General features: G+C 38.3%; 1 protein-coding gene across 1 annotated transcript; it reads right to left on the reverse strand.

Annotated features, from left to right (window-relative positions):
- Positions 1-908: 908 nt before the first annotated feature.
- Positions 909-7,457, reverse strand: cmc1 (C-x(9)-C motif containing 1). Its single transcript, XM_056380840.1, has 4 exons — positions 7,354-7,457; positions 6,813-6,905; positions 1,920-2,010; positions 909-1,688 (listed from the first exon to the last, which is right to left on the reverse strand). The coding sequence occupies exons 1-4, from the start codon at positions 7,370-7,372 to the stop codon at positions 1,568-1,570; spliced, it is 324 nt and encodes a 107-aa protein (XP_056236815.1). The 5' UTR covers positions 7,373-7,457; the 3' UTR covers positions 909-1,567.
- Positions 7,458-23,813: the final 16,356 nt, after the last annotated feature.

Below are 23,813 nucleotides of genomic sequence, written 5' to 3' on the forward strand. Positions count from 1 at the left end.
GCTTTGGTATATCAAGCTACTTTACAGTTGAAACTTGAAATAACTCAGACGTTTCAAGACATTTACACTTTAAACATAGTTTAAAGCTACAGAAACTCATGATTGACATTCAGCATTACTTCAAAACTAAAATAAATTTAAAAACTATTTAAAAAGCAAAATGTCCACCTATAATTTTACACGGAAGAGCTGCAGACTGATATAATTTCAATAGTCTTGATTAAAAAAAGGAATCCAACCTCAGTCACTTGCCTCATCACATCCATGGATTACACATTACTGCTATCACCAAAGAGAATGAGAAAAAAACACTAAAGAGCTGGGACTAGCTGATATATTACAATGATACCCAATTACATTCAGTCACTGACACTTTTCCTCATAATTTGTGACCATTAAGAAAAATGATCCAAATTTGATTTCTAGTTTTTTTAATTGTTATAAAAAAAATAAACAACTAATTAAATAAAGTGGTCTGACCCTTAATTATTGATTTAAGAAGTTAATTCAGCTCCAGACTGTTCTGTTAGTGTGGTCTGGCTCAGGCTGATGTTTAACTCCCTGTCAATTTCAAAATACAAATAAAATTGAAACAGGATCCTCTAAACCAAATATACTAATTAAATATATTGTGCTAATTAAACCCAATAACAGGGACCAAAAAAGAAATTTCCACCTGCTTTTGAATGAAGTAGAAAGTGTACTGTGTACTAAAGAAAAATGTCATTGCTCAGGTTCATGCTCATCTTACCAATAACCATCTGTACAAACAATTTCAGTCTGGATTTTCACCCACTTCATAGCACGGAAACAGCCATGGTCAAAATCACCAACGACCTGCTGATGGCAGTTGATTCTGGACTATTCTGGGACTAAATGGATGCAAAAATTATTCATATTTTGTCTAGTTTGCCACTGATATACACTTTACTGCCACAGAATATTTACAATGTCACATTTCATTGCATATGTCACCTGATCACATGATTTTGTAACTGGGTTACATTGCTTGGTTAGTTGTTAAGAGATGTGTTACAAACATTGTCTGAGACTTGAAGTCTCTTTCTGGATGTTAATATGCACCTTCTGAAGATGATACTCCACGCTGTGGGGCCAGGCAGGGGCAACAAGTCAGACACTTCATTACCACTTGAGCTGTCACTGTATGTAGAATATAAACATACCACAAAGTATTCGGCAGACTGCACACTGCCAAAGTGCTGCACTCTTATCGATCAATAAACTCCTTGGTAAATGTAATATAAATGCAGCTGATTCAATCAAGTGAGAAAGATTCTAATGCAACAACTGAGGCCATCAGATGGAAAACAAAAAAAAAAATAGGCATCATTTTGATTATATACCACTCTCGCACACCAATGTAGTTTCAGTCACAAATACAACAGATTTAAATAAATCAAAGGCATGTGGCTTTATCAGTAATAAACCCTGCCAGATGGCCATGTATCTTCGATGTGAAGGACTTTATGCTGTTTCTGCTTAGAGCCCCATGTTCCGTACCTTCACCTTCAAAGAAGCGAAGTTGTTTGGGTGTCATTTTTGTTAATTACATGCTAGTTGGGAGTTTTTGTTTCCTGTTCTTTGCTGGGATCCCCGTCCTCTCAAACTCCAGTTTCTCTCGGATGTACTCCTGCTTACACTCCTCAAAGAACGCAGGGTCCTTGTAGCTGTTGGAAGAGGAAGAAGCATGGTTTGACTATCACTTTCATAATGATGACATGGTTTTTGAGCCTGCTGAGACTTGATGGGCAACAGTTTAGTGCGTCAGCAAGGACAGCAGAGAGCGGGTAAGCCCGTGTACAAGGTGTTAGTGGGATAACACGTGGTGCAATAACACACGGGAAGCCACCTTAGTGTGTGAGTGCTGAGTGTTGCAGAGGAAACTGAAAAATACTCACTGTAGTGTCAGACATTCCTTCAACGCTGAATTCTCCTCTCGACACTTAAACGCCATGAAGAAACCAGATTCTTTACAGCAATGGCCGAAGGCTGGATGGAGGTTGAGAAGGAGGGTGTTAGAGAGAGGGGGAATTCAGCAAAATAAAATAAATAAATAAATAAAAGAGGGAACTGGCCTAACCTATACAATAGCCTCAAACAACTATATTAATAGAACCTGCTTCAAATCTATAAACATCCTATTTTACAGCTTATATGATTTCATCCTAAAGTACAAGCACAGAAAAGAAAACGAGTATCCAGAACCAAACTAAGATGGGCCTCATCTTTGCACTCCACCACAAGAAGGAACCTGGTCATAGGTCACGCTGCCAAGGTTCTTATCAAGCTGAAACTCATGTTTCCTTGTTCACCTAAGGACTGAACCTAACTGCACTGGCCACAGAGTGGTTGTATCTGTGGTCGCTGTCTCTACACTGGCTCTATAACATCCAGCCCATCACCCGCAAATATAAACACACCGCCCCCCGCCCCCCGGGAATTAAATATAGGTTAGGCTTCACTGATCACAGTGCCCAATGAGGCCTGGAGCTTGCCAGGGTTATTAACAAGAACTAGGCCAGAAGCAGGAGTGTTTCTAGAAATCACAGGTGCAACATTATTAGGTGTGTGAAATATGTAACCTTAAGGCCGTGTCTGTAACGGATAAGGCAAAGCTGACAGCCACACAATTGCATGATACTGTGACTTTTTGAAAACCCTCACAGACTTGCGTTTGAATAGATGTTAATTACAAAAAAATCGTGTTTAAAAGCACAAAGTGGCTCAGTTAAAAAATAATGCACACAGAAAAAACCTGAAACAGTATGACTTCAAATCCACTTTAACAAATGTTTAATCTCTGTTGCATGTTAGTCAGTGTCCCCTATATAGGCTGAAATCTAATGCAAGAACAATATCTATACAATTGGAAAATTGGGTGAGCACTAAATATGGTGATTGTCATTTATACAAATCAAAGGCTGCATCAGTGACATTAAACCCCAGCTAGTGGTGTATTGCAGATTAAACATGCAAGGTCCTTGTTGTAAACAAGGTGCTGAAGACTCTGAGTCTTCACCTTGTTAGCAAGTTCTTGCTCAAGGCTTTAATTAAAACCACTGCCCTCTCATGTCCCCTTCACAAAAAAAAAAAAAAAACTGACACTATAATTACCTGTATCAGTGGCATCAGTATGGTTATCACACAGACACTTTCATCAGGATGCTGCTGTGAAAAAACCAACTGCAAAACCAATTTAGAGAAGCACAACAGTGCGACTAATCTAATCAACAAACGCCTCATCTCTGTCCCATGGTACTAATAGAAGCTGCAGTGGGTTGCCTTTCTGATCGTAGCTACACCAAAGACAAATCTATGTGATCAGAAGAGGCCCCCTTTAAAGAAAAGTGTGATGCCACCTTCACTTGAGACTGTTTTGTGTGCCATTTTTAAAGATGCAGAAGTGCAGCTCAGCAGTCGGCAGTTAGAAGAAAGCAGAAGCTAGGGGCTTGAACGTTTAGGGAAATTTGACCCTTTAGAGGAAGATATAATGTGTGAAACTTTAATACATAATTAAATATAACAGAAAATACATGTCAGAATTTTATTTCTGAACAATGAAGTTAATTAATAATGAAACAGTAACTAATAGTCAAAAGGAAAATGTTTCGATTCAGATTTTTTTCTTTCATATTTTGAATGGAGAGATCCAAACAGAAATCTAATGAACCAAATTACAACTACGTTCTGCGAATCAAAGTCTTACTAAAAACATAACAGTAGTCAATGTCACCGAGTCAATGTCAGTGTCAAATGGTTTGGTTCTGAAAGACATGAGAGTACTGACATGAATCATCAACACAATAGGAAAAAATCACGTCAGGTAAGATAAAACTACAAAGATGTTACATACAGGTCAGTAGTACTTGTCTGCTTCAACAACAAAGTCTACAATATACCACCATGGGGTGTGTAAAGGTATATACAGAGCCAGATAACACAGGAAAACATACTCGAAGATTGTGTTGTTTTTTTTTTTGTTTTTTTTCTTTGTGAAACACAATCATAGACACACGTGCGGGAGCCCAGTGCAGACACAAACATACAGAATGAGATGATAGAGGGTGGAGGATGGAGGTGTGAAAATGAGTGGGACGAGAAGCTAGTAATGTGAGGGGGGTTTCCACTACCCACAGCCACTGTCTGTCCCACCACCTTAGGCTGTATGTGCATTGTCTCCCTATGTGAGCAGTACACATTGGCTGTCATCTGATTTCTTGAAACCACATCACCTAGTCACTATCTAGCTGATGTGTTGCTGCAGCAGACAGGACATTCATGAGCAAAGCTGCAGCCACCACTTCCATGCAGATGAAGAGGCAGCTGGCGTGATGTCAATTGGCATGCTCCTCAATTCAGTCAAAATAAGTGGACACGAAAAGCAGGTGTTCACGGTGGCAGGAAACAGTTTAGCCAGAAAAAAATTTAAAAGGTCAACACATAAGAACAGGAAGGTTAAGAGAGAACCCTTCAACAGGAAAGATCAAAGATATTCTCAAAATTATGTCAAAATGATCAAAACATGGCAACATCAACTGAAAGTTACCATTTTAAAAATAATTAATATCAAATGCCTCAATTATCCTCCAAACCATAGGTTTAGGGGTGCGATTTTTATGGCTACAGACAGAATGTTTAGTTACATACATTATGAAAAGGTGTCAAATTTTCTTTCTTGTCTATGTATTTAATATAGTTCTGGAGTTGCACATAGTCAGACAAAAAAGTGTGGTGAATGGGCTGTTATAAGCAAACTTTCAGACAAGTTTTATAGCATCCAGTCTATAAATGAAGAAACTTTGATAAACCTTATCTTCATATTATCTGCAAAGGTGGGTTTCTAACACAATGTTTCGATTTCTAGACATGAAGTTATTTTACAGCCTACAGAATTTAGCATTATTTCTCAGGTAAAATGCATCCCATAAAACTGAATAAAACTGGTGGGTGGCAGTATCTTAGCGTGACGCTTGATTGTAATGATGACTGAATTTTATTACTTAAAATCTCTAAATCAATAATACTCGCATATTTAAATGACATGCAAACCCACTATTCACTCATTCTGAGAATAATAAGGCTTTGGTAGTACAAATTCATAATCATAAATGATCAAGTACTATTCCATAAAGGTTTATTTTTTACTTTTTCTGAAATTTCTTCTGCTGGAAAATAAAAGGACTGAATTTGGGTTGGTGCAGGGTATTGTTTTCTAGGAAAAGGGGACTTTGGAATAATTTGTGTTATAAAGTTATAATTCTGAACAAACACTATTTAAACTAATAACTCACAAATCATTAGATTGTTCTTGTCCATATTGAAAACATCACTCAAGCATTCACAGTGTTGGCTGGAAAAAGTATGTGAATCACATGGCTAACGGCATTAACAAAAGCTAATGAGAGTCATGAATTATTAAACCTGGAGTCCAATCAATGACACAAGATGAGCTACTTTGACTTATATAAAAACACTTTAACATTCTGACTTTGTTATTCACAAGAAGCATCTGCTGATGTGAACCATGCCTCATAAAGTCATTTCAAAAAGTTTAGGTATTCATCACTACACAGTTAGATAAACTGTCTATAAATATAGATGCTGTAGTAGATGATGATGTAGTGTACAATCTGTAGAACTCGGTGCCCAGCCAGGATGACATAAAAAAAAAAAATCCAGAGTAAAGCTAAAGGCTTAAAGGAATGAAATGGAGCTGGTTAAAATCTCTGTTCATGAGTTTACCATAAACAAATCAATGGCAAGTGTTGATTCAACTTCACAGTCACTTTAAAAGTTGTAGTTTGTTTGCGTGGCGTAGTGTGGCGTAGTGGTCTAAGCAGGCGCCCCATGTGTAGAGGCTACAGTCCTCGCTGCAGTTGGCCCCGGTTCGAGTCCCGCATCGGACGGCCTTTACTGCATGTCATTCCCCCTCTCTCTGCCTCCTCATTTCCTGTCTCTCTCCACTATCCTGTCCAATAAAGGCACAAAAGCCCAAAAACATATCTTTAAAAAAAAAAAAAAAGTTGTAGTTTGTACAAGTGCTATTGAATTTGTATTGCATTATACTGGGAAGTTTTTTTTTTAATATTTAATCTACCCTCACTGATATTATAAGCCTTTTTCACATTTTGTGTTGTCATAGCAGGAAAAGCAAATGCGTTGCTAATAACATTAACAATGGCTCGGTTAACAGTGTGACACTGCACAATACCAGAACCACGAAACTGAAGGAAGTAGTTAAATGATATTCAGCTGTCATTAACTTTATTATTTACACCTGTGATTTTCCTACTGTGACATGTCAAAAGGTCTTCCTTGAAAAAAAGGCTTATCAGATGGAGAAAAGATTAGAAACACCACTCAATATATCTTCATAATGTCCATAAAAGGACATTTTAACAGAAAATTGTGAAGGTGTGAAGTGACAAGTGAAGTCAAAAGTGTGGAGGTGACTATCGCTTTATACGTCTAAGGATGCCCTTACGTAAATTAATTTTTTTCCTACAGATCCAATAGCATCGCAATTGTGAGGTTATTCATGGATGTAAACCAAACAAATGAAGGCAAACCAATTAAAATCCAACTACAATATGTGTAATGGAAATGCATCTAAATTTCTGGTGCAAATTTTACCAGAAAAGTCATAAGCAAATACAAGACAAGACTGGTTATGCTCCTGCTTTTCTTAAATGAAATGTTATTTGAGTTGAACTACACACACGCGCACACACACACGCGCGCGCGCACACACACACGCGCGCGCGCGCGCGCACACACACACACACACACACCTGCAACTTTCTCAGCACAGCGCTCCTTGGCTTTCTCCCTCATCATCTTGGGGATCAGGACCTCTTTTTCCACATGCCTCAGTCGGATCTCGTCTGCGGAAACAGGGCAAAAAGAAAGACAAGTGCACAGGTCAGAACCATGGCCAGCACCATCATTAGCCCCAGTTCGATCTTCATTTATGTTAATTGTGAGATATTTTGGTGCTCCTCATCATTATCATTGTTATTCATTACATTCACTCCAAACAGCGTTCAAGGCATATAAAGTGAACATAGACCATTAAGGAAGGCAGTATGCATATTGTAAATCCAAGTGGCTGAATAATGATTTATTCACCTTTACGTAGAGACAACCTCTTTACTTTAAGCTACATAGCTAAGGTTAGCTACACGAGTCCACATAACATTGAGTAGCTTTCCCTCAGTGCACAGAGCTGAATAAAGCTGCAAGAGCGGTTTAACTTTAACTTGTAACCTACTAAGCAAACGTTATGTCATGAAAGGCACTTCGGACATTTAAGACAGCAGAAATTCGTAATACCTGCGTTAGCTGCCTCCATAATGGTGTTGTTTCTCAAAACATTACAAAACTGAACCAATGTGACCTAGCTTACGTATGCTCAAAATACTTCCGCTGACGTAATTGGGCGGCGTAAGAAAAAACTACAAATCCCAGAGTCACGCAACATCTACCTATGAAAAGCATGTAACGTTCAAGATATGGTGATTTAGGTCTATGGTCATCTCTGTAGTGGACTGTTGAAAGTTTCTGACATTTGACTGAATACTTTTTTTACATAAAGAGAGCCATAATATTAGGAACACCTCTCATCAACTATTGCTGTTGAACAATACTACTACTACTACTACTACTACTAATACTAATAATGATGATGACGATGATGATGACGACTTGCGCCTGAATCAAATTGAATTATTATTATTATTATTATTATTATTATTATTATTATTTATGGAAAAAGAGAGGTTCTTTCTTTACAAACTGAAGTTTGAGTTTGGTTTCAAAAGCACATTACCTTTACAACATAATAACAGTTCTAGCTGAATGACAGACGATACAATAGTCCTGCAAGAAATACAACCTTTGTAAAACTTAAAATCTGCAGTTTTGTTGAAGCTACGTCAAGGAGCTGTAGATTGGACACTTTGGAAATGTTTTAGGGTGTATTTTGTTGGTTGCAGCAAGAAGAACGTGTGTGTCTAAATGAATCAGCAACCCTTATTTATATTAATTCTCACAGGCCAAGGAGGAGGGGTCGCAGCAATTTTCCACCCTATCTTATTAATCAGACCCAGACCTAAACTTATATATAACTCATCTGAAAGAATCTCTCCTCTTAGTCTTCCACACTGAGGCCAGAAAATGCACAAAATAGTAGTAATAATACTACTAGTTACTGTTTATTAGCCACCTGCCCCTTACTCAGAACCTTTCTCTGAGTTCTCAGACTTTTTTATCTGAGTTAGTGAATTAAATGCGGAACGAAGGCTGTTGCTTTCAACATCTCCATGAATGTTGAAATCACCCACTATAATTACATAAAAACTGATTCATTCATGAAGATTTAATTTAACATTTAATTCATCGTTAAACTCAACTGTATTTTCTCAATATGTAAATGAACCCCCTCACTGTTTTAGTCACAGCCTAAATCTTTTTAATTACATTCATAATTACAATTACAATTACATAACATTTAATACTATTAACCCAAAACACTTTTGTATGACAATTTTTAGTATTGTTTCAGTTTACAATAATGGACTAAACAAAATTTCATACAGCCAGAATCTGAGAATGCTGACACCAAATTTAAGGAAAGAATTCTATTGTTATCGAGTCTAATGCCATGAGCAAGACTGCTATCTCAACTTTATAGCCAAGACAAGTTGATAATCTTATTGATAGTGCTGCAGCCTCACTGCGTACAACACTCGACACCATAGTAGTGAATCAGAGGAGTTGCACAATATCAGTCTGTTGTGTTGTTTTAGTATTAATATGTGCTGGTTTACATCCCATATTTTTAAGAGGTAGCCTAGAGATATCTTTGAACGGTCCAAATGTCTTAATCATTCAGTTGTCCATATTTGAATCAATGTCATATTGAAGATTGACTTTCACAATATTTGGAGTATACCAATATACACAACATTATTATATTTGTATTTATTGTATGTATATTATGCTTTTATTATTAGTGCCACGGGTGCTCAGCTCCGAGGCATCTATTAATATTCTGTTTCGGGTTTATTATTCTTCCGCCAAATTTCGGCGCGTAACTTGTCCCGCAGCTTTGAGAAAACCCCGGTAATATATACATCAAAACGTGCGTCTTGATCCTGAAAGGGGTGCTATGACTTTTGGTGTTAAAATTCCAATTTTTCCCAAAGTTATTCCCAAAAAACTGGGAATAAATAATGCATTAGAAATGCATTGGAATTTTCTTTAGAAACCCACCTTTTTTCTACAAAATTGCACCTTTTTTCTGAGTCACCCAGCTCTCTCATACCTGCACGTAGAAATGTGATTCAAACTATAAAACGGAGGAAAACTTCTGCTCTCTCAAAAAGACAGGAACTGTTTTTACATAACATGTAAACTTTTCAAACTGTGAGCACTCAAAGGAGGAGTGCAAATCACTTTTTCTTCAAAGTTAGAGTGACAGCGTCAGTTGGCTAGAGTGCGTGAAGCAGTAAAAAATAACCTTTATTTTTATTTTTAACTCAAGCTCGCGGCCAAACCGTAAAAAGGAGACAAATAATTCTTTCTGAAAATGTAGACATAGTTGTTGGGATTCATAAAATGTAACTTTGACAGGCAGGGTCTGCACAAAATTTAAACGGGGGTGCCGAGTCCGGCAGCAATACCTGTCTCACTCTCATTGACACCTAATGTAATCGTCTTTTTTTTTCAAAAGAATCTCACTCTGTCTTCGCACTGAGCTTCCTCACTCATTTTAAGGAATATCTGAATAAAATAGAGACTGTAGAAACTTCTGGCTTCAGTGTCTGGCACGGTCTTTTCGGTTTATGAAAAGAAGTAACGGTTTTCTCATAATTTGCAGTTGTTTGAAGCCATGTAGAAGCCAAATTCTGGGCAGATTTTCACATTGCCATGGCAACGGCAGCTCCTGACCTGTGTGCGTGCGTGCGTGCGCCTAGCAACCAGATAACCAACTCTCCAAGCTCTGCTAGCTTTACATTAGCCGCATGTTAGGTCTTAAATTACATTTAGTTAGGTCTTAAATATGTAAGTCCATTTACTGCTTCCTTCGTTGCTTTTTTTTTTGTTTTGTTAAAAGAGTGAATGAAGTTGTGACGGTCTCCGCTGAGACAGAGGAGAGGAGAAGCTACTAGCCCTCTCTCGCTGTCACTTCTAGTCGCGTTGCTGTCCTCCCCAGTAATGTTAAATTTAGCACAGAAAAAAACATAATAGTGGTAATTTAAATAGCGGTTCATGGGATTTATTAACCCTCAGGGGTCCCTCTGTCCTTTTTTGGACATTTTCTTTACTTTTCTTTTTTGATTTGCTGATCATTTTGGCTGTGTTACAGCTGAAGGTATGGATTTCTGCAAGAAAGTGTCTTTTTGACATATTTTTAAAATCTAATGTCAGTTACTGTTACAGGTCTATTATACACTGGTAACACATTTTGTACCCTCTGGGGTTCCTCGCGTCCAAAAAAGGACACACAAAGAAAATGCTATAAAATCATCATATATCAATATTTTTTTCTGCTTTTTTTGCATAAATCTCTTAAACCACTTCAGTTCTGCTCAAACCTACCAAATGTTTATTAGTTTTCAGGATTTTAACCCTTTAAATGCCAGTTTGAAGACATGTTGCCTCTTGTTTTATTAAAAAAAACAACACAGAATAGGAGATATTTCCCACATAATACATGATGGAGGGATGTGACATTGTTTTATATCAGAGTCTTTTATATCAAGACATCTCTCAAAACCAGAATATGATCAGGGTGACTTTTGAACACTGGAAATAAATCATGTACTCATCCCGGCAGTAGCCCCCGTGGCACTCAAAATTTCCCTGGAATTTTCTAGTTTATTATACTATTATGATATTATTACACTACTTATACTATTATATTGTTATACCATTCACCAATAACTACTGCTACTATTTACTATTTTTACCGTTTTTACAAAATTGAACTACTATTTATCACATGTATTATTTTATATTACTGATCTATTATGCTTTTATACTACTACTATAATATTATAATATACTCATGCTTTACTGTACTATATACTGTTGTATATCATTGTACTACTACATCTCACTCTATACTATATTACACTTATATTCTATATTATACTGCAATGTATACTTTTTTTTTTTTTTTTTACCATAGCCTATAATGTAAATATTCATGTTATACTGTTTATTATTATTATTATCAACAATGAGCTAATGGACACATGAATTTCCCCAAGGAGATAAATAAATTATCTATCTATCTATCTATCTATCTATCTATCTATCTATCTATCTATCTATCTATCTATCTATCTATCTATCTATCTATCTCTTTGACAGTTCTGGAACAAGCACTAAGGTTAGCTAATACAAGTCAGCTAGCTAACCTGTTGCTAAGCTGAAAAAGAGATCATATCGCTCCTGTGTTAGCTTCTCTTCATTGGCTTCCTGTAAAATCCAGAATAGAATTAGAAATTCTCCTTGTTACATACAAAGTCCTTAATGACCAAGCTTCATCATATCTAATAGACTTCATGGTACACTATTATCCCAAAAGAACAATTTGCTCTCAAAATACAGACCTATTTGTGGTTTGAAGACTCTAATAATAGAATGGGAGGCAGAGCATTCAGCTATCAGACTTATCTCCTGTGGAACCAGCTCCCAGTTTTGGTTGGGGAGGTAAACAGCTTCTCTACATTTAAGTTCAAGCTTAAAACTTTCCTCTTTGATAAAACTGTATAGTTAGGGCTAGCTCAGGTGAGGCCTGAACCATCCCTTAGTTATGCTTCATAGGCTGAGACTTTGGGGAAACTCCATGACACATTGTTCACTTCTCTCTTCTCTCTTCTCTCTCTGTCCCCATGCATTTTTGTCACACTTAGTTGTAGTTGTGCTTTTCCTCTGAATACTCACTCTTCTTCTTCAAGTCCAGTTTTGTCTGTTGGGTTTCTCTTTATAATATTGTAAGGTCTTGACCTTACGCTTTAAAGTGTTTTAAGATAATATATGATACGATTTGGCACCGTATAAAAATAATCGAATTGAATTGAACTGAACTGTAGCTATACACGTAAATTCAATTCCTGCTTGGCTACTCCTAAGGTAGATTTTCTTTTTTCTTTTTTTTCTTTTTTGTCTCGAATAAATGAAGGGAAAATTTGTATATTTATATATTGCTATTATGTAAACCAGTAATTTAATAATAGCTTTTAATTGATGTGACATATCACAGGAGGTTTTGTTCCTGCAGGGTCGCTGTCATCCAGTCTTTGTGGTCCCAACATTTATGTTATTAGTAACACCGGTGCTTCTCCTACTATAATAGGTTAAATTTCCTACTGCGAAAAAGGTGTGTAATATTTTAATTGGTTATCATGAAATCATTGTAGTGTCACATGTAATTTGGGGTTAGACTCCCATGTGAAGTAAGCTACAGGTTGCAGCAGTAAAAATGTATAGCATCAGGGACAAACTGATATATTTCAATTAATAGCTGAAATTTTGTAGCTTGAGATTTGCAACATTTAGTTATTGAATGCTTTCATGGAGTTTTTCTCTTCTTCTGACAATTATTTACATTGTTCCAGAAAAAAAATCTGTTTTTTGGACTAACAGTGAAATAAACTTGCAGTAAAATAGAGACAAAATACTCACAACCACAAAGTATCTGAATCTGCACCCCAGACTGCATGTTGAGCACAGTAAGCCTGACCACAGTCAGCTGTGTCGCGAACTAGCTGTCTAGATCCCATGCAAAGAGGCCCCACCTGTTCAATCAAAGCGACAGGTACACACTCACAGACCCACACACACCTTGAAGCAAAAGGCAATCTTCACACATACAGTTTGACTTTAGACTACAGAAAGAAACAGGCATAAGCTCCCCACCTCCACATCCAAACCACACACACACACACACACACATACACACCCAGTGTGCCTTCACAACTCACACTCACCCACACACAGCACCAGTAGATGGGCCAGATATAATGACTGTGTTGTTAGTCTGCCTGAAGTTCACACTGTGCTCTCTGACCTTACAACGTTAAAGTTTTCCTCTGTGGAGAAGCAGGTTCTTTTCATCTACAAATCAAAGGCTAGAAAGAGAAAAACAATGATATCTACAAGTAGAAAAAAAGACGCAACCAACAGAAAACACAAGCCATCACCTGTATGCACTGCACATGCTTTTTTTTTTGCTTTACCCAGACACATAGACAGATGGACACATGCATCTCCAAGCCCCACCAAACACCTCCCAGACAGCACACTCTTCTGTTTCCTTCCCTCCTGACACCAGGTGGGCATCTGCAGATTTTAATATCAGCAGATCTCCCCCAAACTGCGGCACCAGCCAAATATCCACAACAGGGCCAAGTGGAGCTCATACGAATGATTGCACAACCACTCAACCAATCTGAGAAAAACTATATTTCAATTTCTCTTGAATGCTTGATCACACATGGGCTTTATTTGATATTTTTCATTCTACAAATAAAATGTCTCTGCAAGTGTAAGGTAAGTGGCACAAATATTTGAAATGTATATTCTCAAGAGGTCTCTGGCACAGGTAACTTCTAGCAAGAATGTATAAGTCGTATCTTCATGATAAACTATAAGCAATCAAGAGCAAAGACACAATGACAGGTGCTTTGGAAGACTCTTTTTTGGGAGAAATATTTTGCAGAATTGAAGAATTCTGCAAGTGCGCACACAATTTTAAAAACAGTAATTTGGACAAAGTGGCACAAACAAAATAAAATCATGGTTGTAACGAATCACCACTTTTTGTACATTGTGTGCAAAGCCAAACACATATTGTTGATGAGCAGAGATGGCAGCTCCCGATCATTGTAGTTGCTTTCTTTACTGGGAAAACACAACATGTGTATTGTTTTTTTCACGTATATTTTAAAAGTGTTTCAAATTTTGGCTCTTGGCTGTTTCTCTGACTCCATATTATTTTCTCTGCTAGTGTTGCCTGACCACTGAACACTGTTGTTATGACTCTGCTCACCCCTGAATAAAAAAAAAAAATGAGCGCCCCTTTTTTCTTTTCTTCATTTATTTATTTATTTTGAACAAAATGTGAGCAGAAGGAGAAGAAATACACAAAAACACCATGTGCTTACCTGTCAAAAGTGTGAACCCTCTTGTAGACTGTAAAACAAATAATCAAGAAAATGATTATCAATAATCCATTTACTGACTTTTCTCTGCAAGACAGTCCCTGCTTCCCCTTTTCACCTGGAGCCAGTGGTAGCACCATTTCTAAGCACTTTTGAACACATTTTGATTTTTGTTGCTCTACTCACTGTACTGTTGTGAGTACAATGCATATCGTATTGTATTGTTCAGGGCACAATCCTGAAAGTCCACTTTTAAAGACAGAAATCTTAACACCATGGCAAGTATTTGTTGATCCCCAAGAACCATGTTCGACCCCGACATATATGTTATTGTCCTTTTGTCACTTGTAAGATTAAAAGTCTTATTTAGTGTGCCTTTGAAACAATATCCTAAGCTATGAAATGCTGTACAGGACAGGAAAAAATCTGATAAATTGTACATTTGGGGAATTTCAAGAACATGGAAGATAATCCAGCAACTAAGCCCTGACCAGGTCCAGTTGGCTCTATAGTGGAAAGTGCTCACCACCCCAAGTAGCGTGCTGGTTGATATGGCAGGGGCACGGGCTCCCAACACTGATCCAATATTACCCGAGCAGCAGGGCCCCATGAACCTGGCAGAAGGAGGTTAGCAAAGTTAAACCCTCTTACAACACGCCTCACTGCTCAGGGCCAACCACCAGCTCTTCCAACTGTCCACTGACGGCCACAAAACAAGGCCCCTGTCAGAGAATGTTAAAGGGTCATTGACACAGACACGTCTTGTACTTGTGAGTCTCCAGAATACCAGTTATTGGTGTATCATTATTTAACGTAGGATCCGCTAAATGCACTGATAAAATAGGAGGAAAATCTGTTGCAACAAGGGAGATAAAGCTTTTATTGCAACAAGTACAAGGACATATTTGAACTTGTAGCACAGTGGAGAGTACAAACATATTTAAAGTCATTTTGATGAGCTTAATGAAAAATACAGGCTGTAGGTTTACTTTGAGGTTTCCTAATCTCTGTTGCACGGAGCCAAGGCGAGGAGGTGTGTTCTGATTTCCTTGTCTACTCCGCTGTCTCGGTTCCCATTCTTCAGTGTCTGTGACTTTCAAGACGTCGCTCGGCCGGCAGATGGGGTGTGGAGATGAGATTTTAGAGAGTGTTTAAGCCCGAGCCACAGGGAGCCTCTTCAGGGTCGATGGAGAGCAGATAATCCAACAGCTCGGGTGAGGGGATTACAAACCTACAGGCAGACCTCTGCTGTTGAGTCCTGCTGTGGGGTGCCTTCCTCAGGTCACCCCTGTGAAAAGTGGCAATTATTGTCAATGTCAACTAAGTGTATCTTGATATAGGAATGAGTCAAACCTTGGTGGTTTCACCTTTTCTTCTTCCAGGTTTTTAGTGCTGATTTATGTGATTCATGATTGGAAATATTCTGATGAGATAGCTATGGTGATCAGTGATGGAGTTTGTTAGAATGACTGACAGTAAGCATGAGCTTCTGTTGTCTTCCCGTTTTGTTCATGTAGCTCAGCAGTTTAACCAGAGGAAGGATACGGACTATATATATATTTTTTTTTAAATTATGATAACAGCTTACAGCTCAACTGATGCAGGTATGGAACATTAATGGCACTGGTGTGCAGCAAATTATAGTATTTAGCATATTTTACAGCATATCATTAAATCACCAGACATCTATGGGTAAAAAGCTGACAACTCAAATGTCACAATAATTCAAATAAACCATATTTTTCTCTGGACAGATCACTTACCTGCTTACCTCCTCAAAGTTATACAGTGATATCTAAATGGGCCTGAAAACCTTTTTGCTCAACCTGGCTCTGGTTGTGTTGGCACCACCCGAGCAATGTCAGGATGCATTTCCTCTCAAGCAAGTGAAGGGGTCTGCCACTGTGCCACAATCTGCACCCGCTTCTCAGGCAGGCTAAACCCTTTGACACCACAGTTTTTAATTAAAATTACATTAGGAGTAATCAGCCAGAAGAGTTGGGGATGGAGGTCAGAGGGATGGAGGGAGGGGTGGGTGGGTGGGTGGGTGTGTGAGTGGAGGAAGGTGGTAGAGGGAGAGGGTTTGACCCTAAACCAGTGATCTCTGCTGCCAGGTCAGTGAGGATGTAGCTATTGTCTGGTCAGCTTGTGGTAGGTACAGGACAGGTGATGATTTTCTGGAACTCTTTTACACTGTTATAATTTTTTTTTAAAAGGGAGTAACAGTACATTAAGACAAAATGAATGGCATATATCTTTGAGTAGTTTTTTTTTCTAATTATATTTTTTGGGCATTTTTGCCTTTATTTGATAATGCAGTGAGAGCTAGACAGGAAAGTCAGGGAGAGAGAGACTGAGGGGATGACATGCAGCTAATGGCCGTGGGTCAGATTCAAATCCATGGACACTGCAGTTAGGACTAAGTCCAAGTGGTATCTATCTATACATCTATCTTGCAGTAGTTTTGCACAATATTTGAATATCTCGTATTCAAATGACTCTCTGCTAGTTAATGAAGGAAAAACATTAATGTGAATTAAAAGTTTTATAGTTCCCTGAAGTTACTGCGTTATCCTCCCGTCCTGTTCTGACACTCTGGGCTGTGATTCTGAAAATACGTTTGTAAAATTAAGTTGTTAAAAGGGATTTTTTTTTTTTTTTTTTTTGAGACACATCTGGCGTTCTCACTGCATCTGTAAAAGGGAAAGACCAAATGTTAATATGACTTCCTTCTTCCCAGAAACAGGAGAGGGCTGAAGAGAGATGGGTACAAAGACTCCATTCGTTCTCACTTGAGGGGCTCTCACCAAGATAATTATAAGCTTTATGAAAGTACACAGCAAAAAGTGGAAGAAGCCCACCAAAAGAATGGATAGACAGGAGAAGAAAATTACTTTTCCCCTCTGCCTTCGCTTTATGCCCCCCTTTAACAAGAGATGAGACGGCAATGGATGGAGGAGGCCTTCTTCAGGAGGCATCCTGGGGCTTTTGCGGCGAGGCAAGCAGGAATGAGGGGGAGCATTCAGCCCTTCTTGTGTTTCTTCCATTCATTAAGACAGCAAACCTTTGACCGCTCTACAATGACCAGAGTTTTCCCTCATTACCTGGTCCATCTTGATGAAAAGATGAAGAGGACAAAGATGAGGACGACGAGGAGAACAGAAATGAAGACCACACCATTTGAATAGGAGTTTGGTATAGAATCCACTAGCACTAAACAACACCAAAAGAGAACATCTTGTCTTTTGATCAAGTTTTCTCTCCATCTCTCTCTCTCTCTTTTCTCTGTCGTTTTTTTTTTCTAGAATATGATCCTCTCTGGGTTTCTGTACCCACATTGCCAACACTGTGCTGAGTGTCTGAATGCGGTTAATTATCTAAAAGGAAAAGTTTGTACCTGTTGAAAAGCTATCCTTGGCTGCTTGGCTTGTTAATGCCAACAAAAAGCAGCCATAGCGGACGGTCAGAGGACACCACATGCTGCGGAGAGCCTTTCAGACATGTCCCTAATAAGAATGCAGTGGTGAGAGCTCCTCTGAATGCATGCAGGGGAGAGGAAGATAGGTAGGACAGAGAAAAGAAAAGGAAGGGGAAAAAACATCTTTTACCTCTCCATCTATAATTACTCCAAATGAAGAATAGGCTGAAGAAATGGCTGGGGAGACTTTCCATTATGACAGAAAAAAAAAAAAACAACTATCAAGTAGTGAAGGCAAAGCACAAGATCGATACTTTTTTTAACGGATAAAAGAGAAGAGTTTTTATAACATCTCAGAGTTAACGATGTATGTGCATCAGAGTGTGTGCCTATGTGTGTGTCTTCAAGCAAAGTCACATTTTGTGACTTAAATGTACAAAAGCGCTGTCCAGACTCCATCAAGTGCAGCATTATGTCTTCACTCTATCGGCCCTGCAGTCAGTGTGTTTCAATACAGTCATGCTTAAGACACATCTGTGCTTTCTTCATGTATGCTTGGAGAAATTCTTCAAAGCTCTTTCACAACATGCAGGTACTTTCTTCTCAGCCATCTTACTTTTTTTTCTTCATTTTTTCTAATGAAATGAATAAAGGTGCTGTTTCCTCTCAGGCAGCATTAGAGAGAGATGTTGCTTGTCTGTTGAGCTGACAGCGATGTGTGTGTGTGTGTGTGTGTGCATGTGTGTGTAAGTGTGTTCGTGTGGACCACTGACCTGGGAGGATGTGTCATCTCGTGCTCTAAATGGCCTGTAAATGTTTTCACACTTTCACAGGGAGAGTCGTATGTGGTGAAGGTTTGGGAGAGGTCAAGCATGGCCCACATTGTTCATCTTGTCATCAGGCCTTTCACACCTTAAAATAATACACAAACACACAGCACTCACACACACAGCATGCAAGGTGTTGCACAAACCGGATATATGATGAATCGTGTTCATATACAGGTGGATGAAATGGTTGAGTTCCAAGTTGATATTTATTAAAACCCAAATCAAATAAATCTCAAAAATCCAATTGTATATTTTATCCACCCTGTGTTTTTATTAGCAAAATGGAATGCACAAATATTTGCAAATAAATAAACTACCTGGCAAAACTTTCACTTCCATTTCTTTGAATCGACTCAAGTTATTTATAACTTTTGTAACTTGAAATTGTTCAAAGGAAAGCCTAAATTAATTCAGCAAGGATTCTTTAGCAAATTCAACACTACATTCACAATGAATACAATACATTAATATCCAACCACAATCTTAATCAATACACATATCAAATGCACCTCCTCTCTCGTAGCCTAATTTGCTCAGCTTCTATGCCACCGGCAGAATATGAATGGTCTGATTTTGGGGTTTTATACGTCAATGATCCTCTCTGAGAAGGTGACTAGCACTGAAGGTTTGTGAGCAATTGACAGTGCTTTTATAGGATCAGTAAGTGTGTGCAAGTCTGTAATAAATTACACTAAAAATGGTGAAAAATACATTTTGCCAAGAATGATGCAAATCAGGACCCTATCTAAAAGCAGCATGTTTATTCAATATAGACTCGTTGATTCAACACGCTGTGAATCTGTGTGTGTGTGTGTGTGTGTGTGTGTGTGTGTGTGTGTGTGTGTCTGTGTGTCTGTGTGTCTGTGTATGCGGCGCATGTGAGACGGGCACAAGAGTGGGGGTACGGAAGAACACAGGCCTCACACTGAGGATAGGTGCTAAAATATACAGTGAGAAAAACTCAGTGAGAATTTGACAGCTGAGCAATAGAGAGGAATGGGGCGGGTATGGAGGAGATGTGTTCTGTAGACAATAAGAATCTATTTTTACTATGAGTAGTGGTATATATTTTCATCAGGTGTGGGTCTGAAATAAAGAAAACTTTTTTTTTTAAAAATGTTTTCTGAGGCAATTTCTATTTTGCTCTGACAGCACTGTGGAGAGCGTATTTTTGATCTCTGAATCCTTTACATTTTGTTCTACCAGGTGTAGACCCACAGTAATCTTTTGTATAAACATGAGGAAAATGTGTGTGTATAGTAAAATATGAAAAGCTACTGTGTTTTTTCTGTTTTTCTGTCATTACTAACAGTGTATAAAATGTCCCATTTGTCACATTGCCAAATATTTGGAAGATTTTACTTCTTCATATTGCCTTGGCAGTTTCTACTGCATGACTCCTAGCACTCCTAAAGTAAGTATATGCATACAAATACACATGCACATACACATAGCCTACATACACACATAGCACAGGGAGCAAAGAAGCAGCCTCTCAATTATCAACCTCTCCTCACTGCTCTCAACACCTCATGTTTTTCTGTTAATGACTGGATTAAAGCTCTGATCAAGATGCACTTAACCTATAAACAGCAATTCCCATTCACATACCATCGAAGAGCCAATTAAAGCAAGCCGGGGACTTCAATTAAGCCTGACAAAGGCCAGACAATATCAGGGGTTTTTAGGTTTGGGGGTTGGGGGTTGGGGGGAGCAGGGACAGTGTGTCATGTTAGCTTCTGCCAAGAGCAAAAATTTGGGACAGAACATAAAAGTCGAATTATCTGATTCTGAGGTGATAATACTTTACTTCAGTTGAAAGTAATAATGTTTTTGCTTTATTTGGATGAAGAGGGCTGATTTAAGGTGCAAGCACAAGAATAAAAGCACAATGTGGGTAAGAGTACACTGTAAAATGCATTTTGTTATAATTATTGGAAAATACTAGGTTTTCCTTCTGCAATCTCACTGCATGTCAATTTTATAAACAATTTAGGTATTAAAGTGTTTATGTGTATTCTCAGATTGTTTGTTGTTTGGCGAGCACTGACTGGATTTTTGGATTGAATGATAACTTTTTAATGACTGTTCTGGAGTTTTTAACAAGATGCCGAAGAGTTTGTTTCCTGAAACATGACAAAATCCTGAATTTGAATTCGACAAGAAGGAAATTAAGGAAAATGCAAAACATCTAGTCCAAATCATCCAGACATAATTACGTCTGTTTACCTGCTTAGCTTTGATGTTTTGTTGTGGTTAAAGAAGAGATTCTGTCACAGAGGCTGTTGCCTTCCAAGCGGTTATCAATTCAGAGGGGCATTTCTACTTTCAAACTTCTAAACAAAGCCGATTAATTAACTCTCAGGCTTATACCTCTGAACCATAAAGAGCTTACAAATTACCTTGGGGGAAGTGATTACAACCATGGAAAACAATAAATCAATCAACAAATCTAATGAAGCCTGCGTGCCATCGCTGGCATTTCACTCTTATTCACAGTCATCTGTGGAATAACAATGGGAAAGAAGGGGATCGTAGTTAAATTGTTAATCATAATGTGATACCACAGTCAGCAGATTCCCCATATGAGAAAAATATGCTCGGGGTCCTATCTGCTCAGAGAGGGGACATAATGCAGAAAATATTCTTTCCACCCCACTGGACAAAGGGATATTCTTCAAAACAACATAAAATATGTATTTGTTCTTTGAGAGAATTGGTACATTACAGTGATTGATATACTCAGATTTATTGAAATGAATTTTTTGTTTGAATGTATCACAGAGGAGGGACAGCTGACCTACTATATCCAGTGTTGTCCTGATTATACAATGTTATGTTGTTATGAACCCTGTAGGGATTTTTCTCCAAAACCTCTTTTATACAGAGATCCCAATATTGTCATTAAGACGACCCCCTATAACAAGCCGCCATAATGCCGCCCCATTGTGTGATTTTCAGGCTACACCCACACTGATGCATTTTCGTTTTAAAACACATCACTTTTTCTACACTACTGGAGTTTCAAGCCCCTAAAACTGAGACCTTTGAAAACAATGACGTAGAGACCCACGTTCGCTACCTGATGGGGTCTTATCAGCCTTGACTGCCAGAGTGAATGCAACAAATTACAAGCATTATTGATCTTGTTGTCTTTTCTAGCAGCTGTTGTGCAGTTAAATTCCGCATTTTATAACGCTACAACTGCCTTTGCTGTTACTCGTTGGTAGTATTTTTATTATTTTATGCTACTAACCAACTGCAGACTAAACAATCTGCTTCCTGTTTACAGGAGCACATGCATGTCCAGTGTATGTGAATGGTTATGTGATATCTCAGGTGTGGTAGTATGGACGAAGATTGTTTTTGATACAGAGCTGAAACGGCTGCCTGGACGGAGATCGTTTTTGATTAAAATGAAAATATCATTGTGGAACTTGTTGATGCCGGTGTTCCTGAAACAGATGTGTGACGTGTAACACAACAGCATCACAATGCCGGCCTCCCCTTTTACACAGATGTCGATCTGGCTCTTTGACAACCTCTGCAGCCAGCTTATGCTCCCACCCCCTTATTGCGATGTCAGAGGTCAGCAACGACTTCTATGCAATGTATGCAATAACTTGCTCAGTAGCACTTCGGCGGAAACTGAGTTTTCTGGTTGAAAGTTGGTCATCCTAACCACTAACTGGTGAAAATGAAGCAGAAAGTGCATTAGAGTCTGGAGTCTCAAACTAGGTTTTTTAGGCTTTACACCTGCACATTTTAGAAGCTTTTGACATGTGCTTATATCACTTGTCGATTGTTGTTTGATCTAGGAGTCATCGCTATCTTTGAAGATCAGCTTTTATCAAGGCAGAGGCTCATGACTGTGACCTGAGATCAAATTGTGATCGGGGGGCTGCTGCCACAGGCAGATTGGTGGGCAGGAATTCTTAACAGTACAGATTGGGTGATAACGAAAAAGTGCTCTAAACAGCCTTAATTGGCTTTGGCCTTAAGCTTCTACAACTTCCCAACAGATAAGTGATTTTGGGAGTCATGGCTCTTGGCTGAGGAAAGCTTCTGGGAAGATAAATCTCTCGTGTGAAGCTTGTGATCAGAGTGAGCTGAGGGCAGGCTCAGACACTCGATCATCAGTGAAATGGTATGCTCTCTTGTAGCAAATACAGATAATAAGAAACGAGAAATAAGGGGTGTTTTACTTTTGGTTTGAAAGAATTTCAAAGACTCAACTGGACCAGTTGATCACATGAAACTGTGCTTTGCCTTTGTTGAATCTCAACATAAGAGCTATACATAATATATAACATAATTGTTAGAGTTGCTCCACTAGTGAATCAAAGTGTATTGTGATACCATAAAATGGCCAATGTGCTTCCTGATCTACAAACATTTGAAAAATACAAAACTAAAAGAAGCTAAATGCCACTTACAAATACCTACAATTCTATTGTAAAAAAAAAAACAAGAGTTTTTTTGAATCTGTCATTTTATGTCTGCAACATTACATTAGCATAATGCTACTGTCTCAGTCAGATCTTTCCTGCAAAAGACATCCACAATCTTAATGGGACTAATTGGTTAATAAAGGTTAAATAAATAGAACTTAATTCGCCTTCTGTATTTGTAAAGAGATATTCAGAGAGATAGCCTTCCAGTATAAAGTCATGCAAACAGGATCTCATTAGCAAATGCAAATGAGAAAACACCAAATCTTCGCAGAGAGGCAGAAGTGTATCTCCATGGGATAGCTGGAACATGACAGCTCACCAACCGCCCCCACGCTGAGCACCAAATGTGATGGTCCGCTCCTGCTGCTACTCTTAACAGGATGTAGGACCAAACCATAAATGTAAGCGTAGGGGGGGAGATTAAGGAAGAGTATCACCAGAGGCCTTCATCGCCTAACATTTGAAGCCCTGCTGTAAAAACTCTCAGTGGTTAACATTAGTTTGTGAAATAAGAATCCCGGTATTTGTTATGGCTGTATTTATCATAAAGCACAATTTGTCGCCACTATTATGGTTATATTAATTATTGATCAAGGTTCTAAGGTTCTAATGATATGTCCATTATTGTTTTCCATTTTTCTTCATATATGTGATGACCAAAGTCTTTTTTTATATGTAATAGCTACTTTTATACTCTACAAGCAAGTTAGTTTCGATCTGGCAAGAAGTCTGCTCTTTATGCAGTGGTAACTAACTACAACTATGAGCTGTAAACGTTATAATTACAAATGTACAAGTAGTGGCAGTAAGTTTTTTTTCTTTTTCTTTTTGCACAGGACAGATCGTATAAGGAAATAAGGGAATAACATTTCTGGATTTTGTCTATGATCTGTGAAGGCAGTTGATCAGTTACTAT

This window comes from Seriola aureovittata, chromosome 7 (assembly GCF_021018895.1).
Source record: "Seriola aureovittata isolate HTS-2021-v1 ecotype China chromosome 7, ASM2101889v1, whole genome shotgun sequence".
NCBI classification, from domain to species: Eukaryota; Metazoa; Chordata; class Actinopteri; order Carangiformes; family Carangidae; genus Seriola; species Seriola aureovittata.

Excerpts from the sequence above, each read along its gene's own strand:
- cmc1 (XM_056380840.1), bottom strand. Across the intron at positions 2,011-6,812 it reads CTGTGCTGAGAAAGTTGCAG|CCTTCGGCCATTGCTGTAAA; the intron begins GTGTGTGTGTGT and ends ACCTCCATCCAG. Across the intron at positions 1,689-1,919 it reads AAGGAATGTCTGACACTACA|CTACAAGGACCCTGCGTTCT; the intron begins GTGAGTATTTTT and ends CTCTTCCAACAG.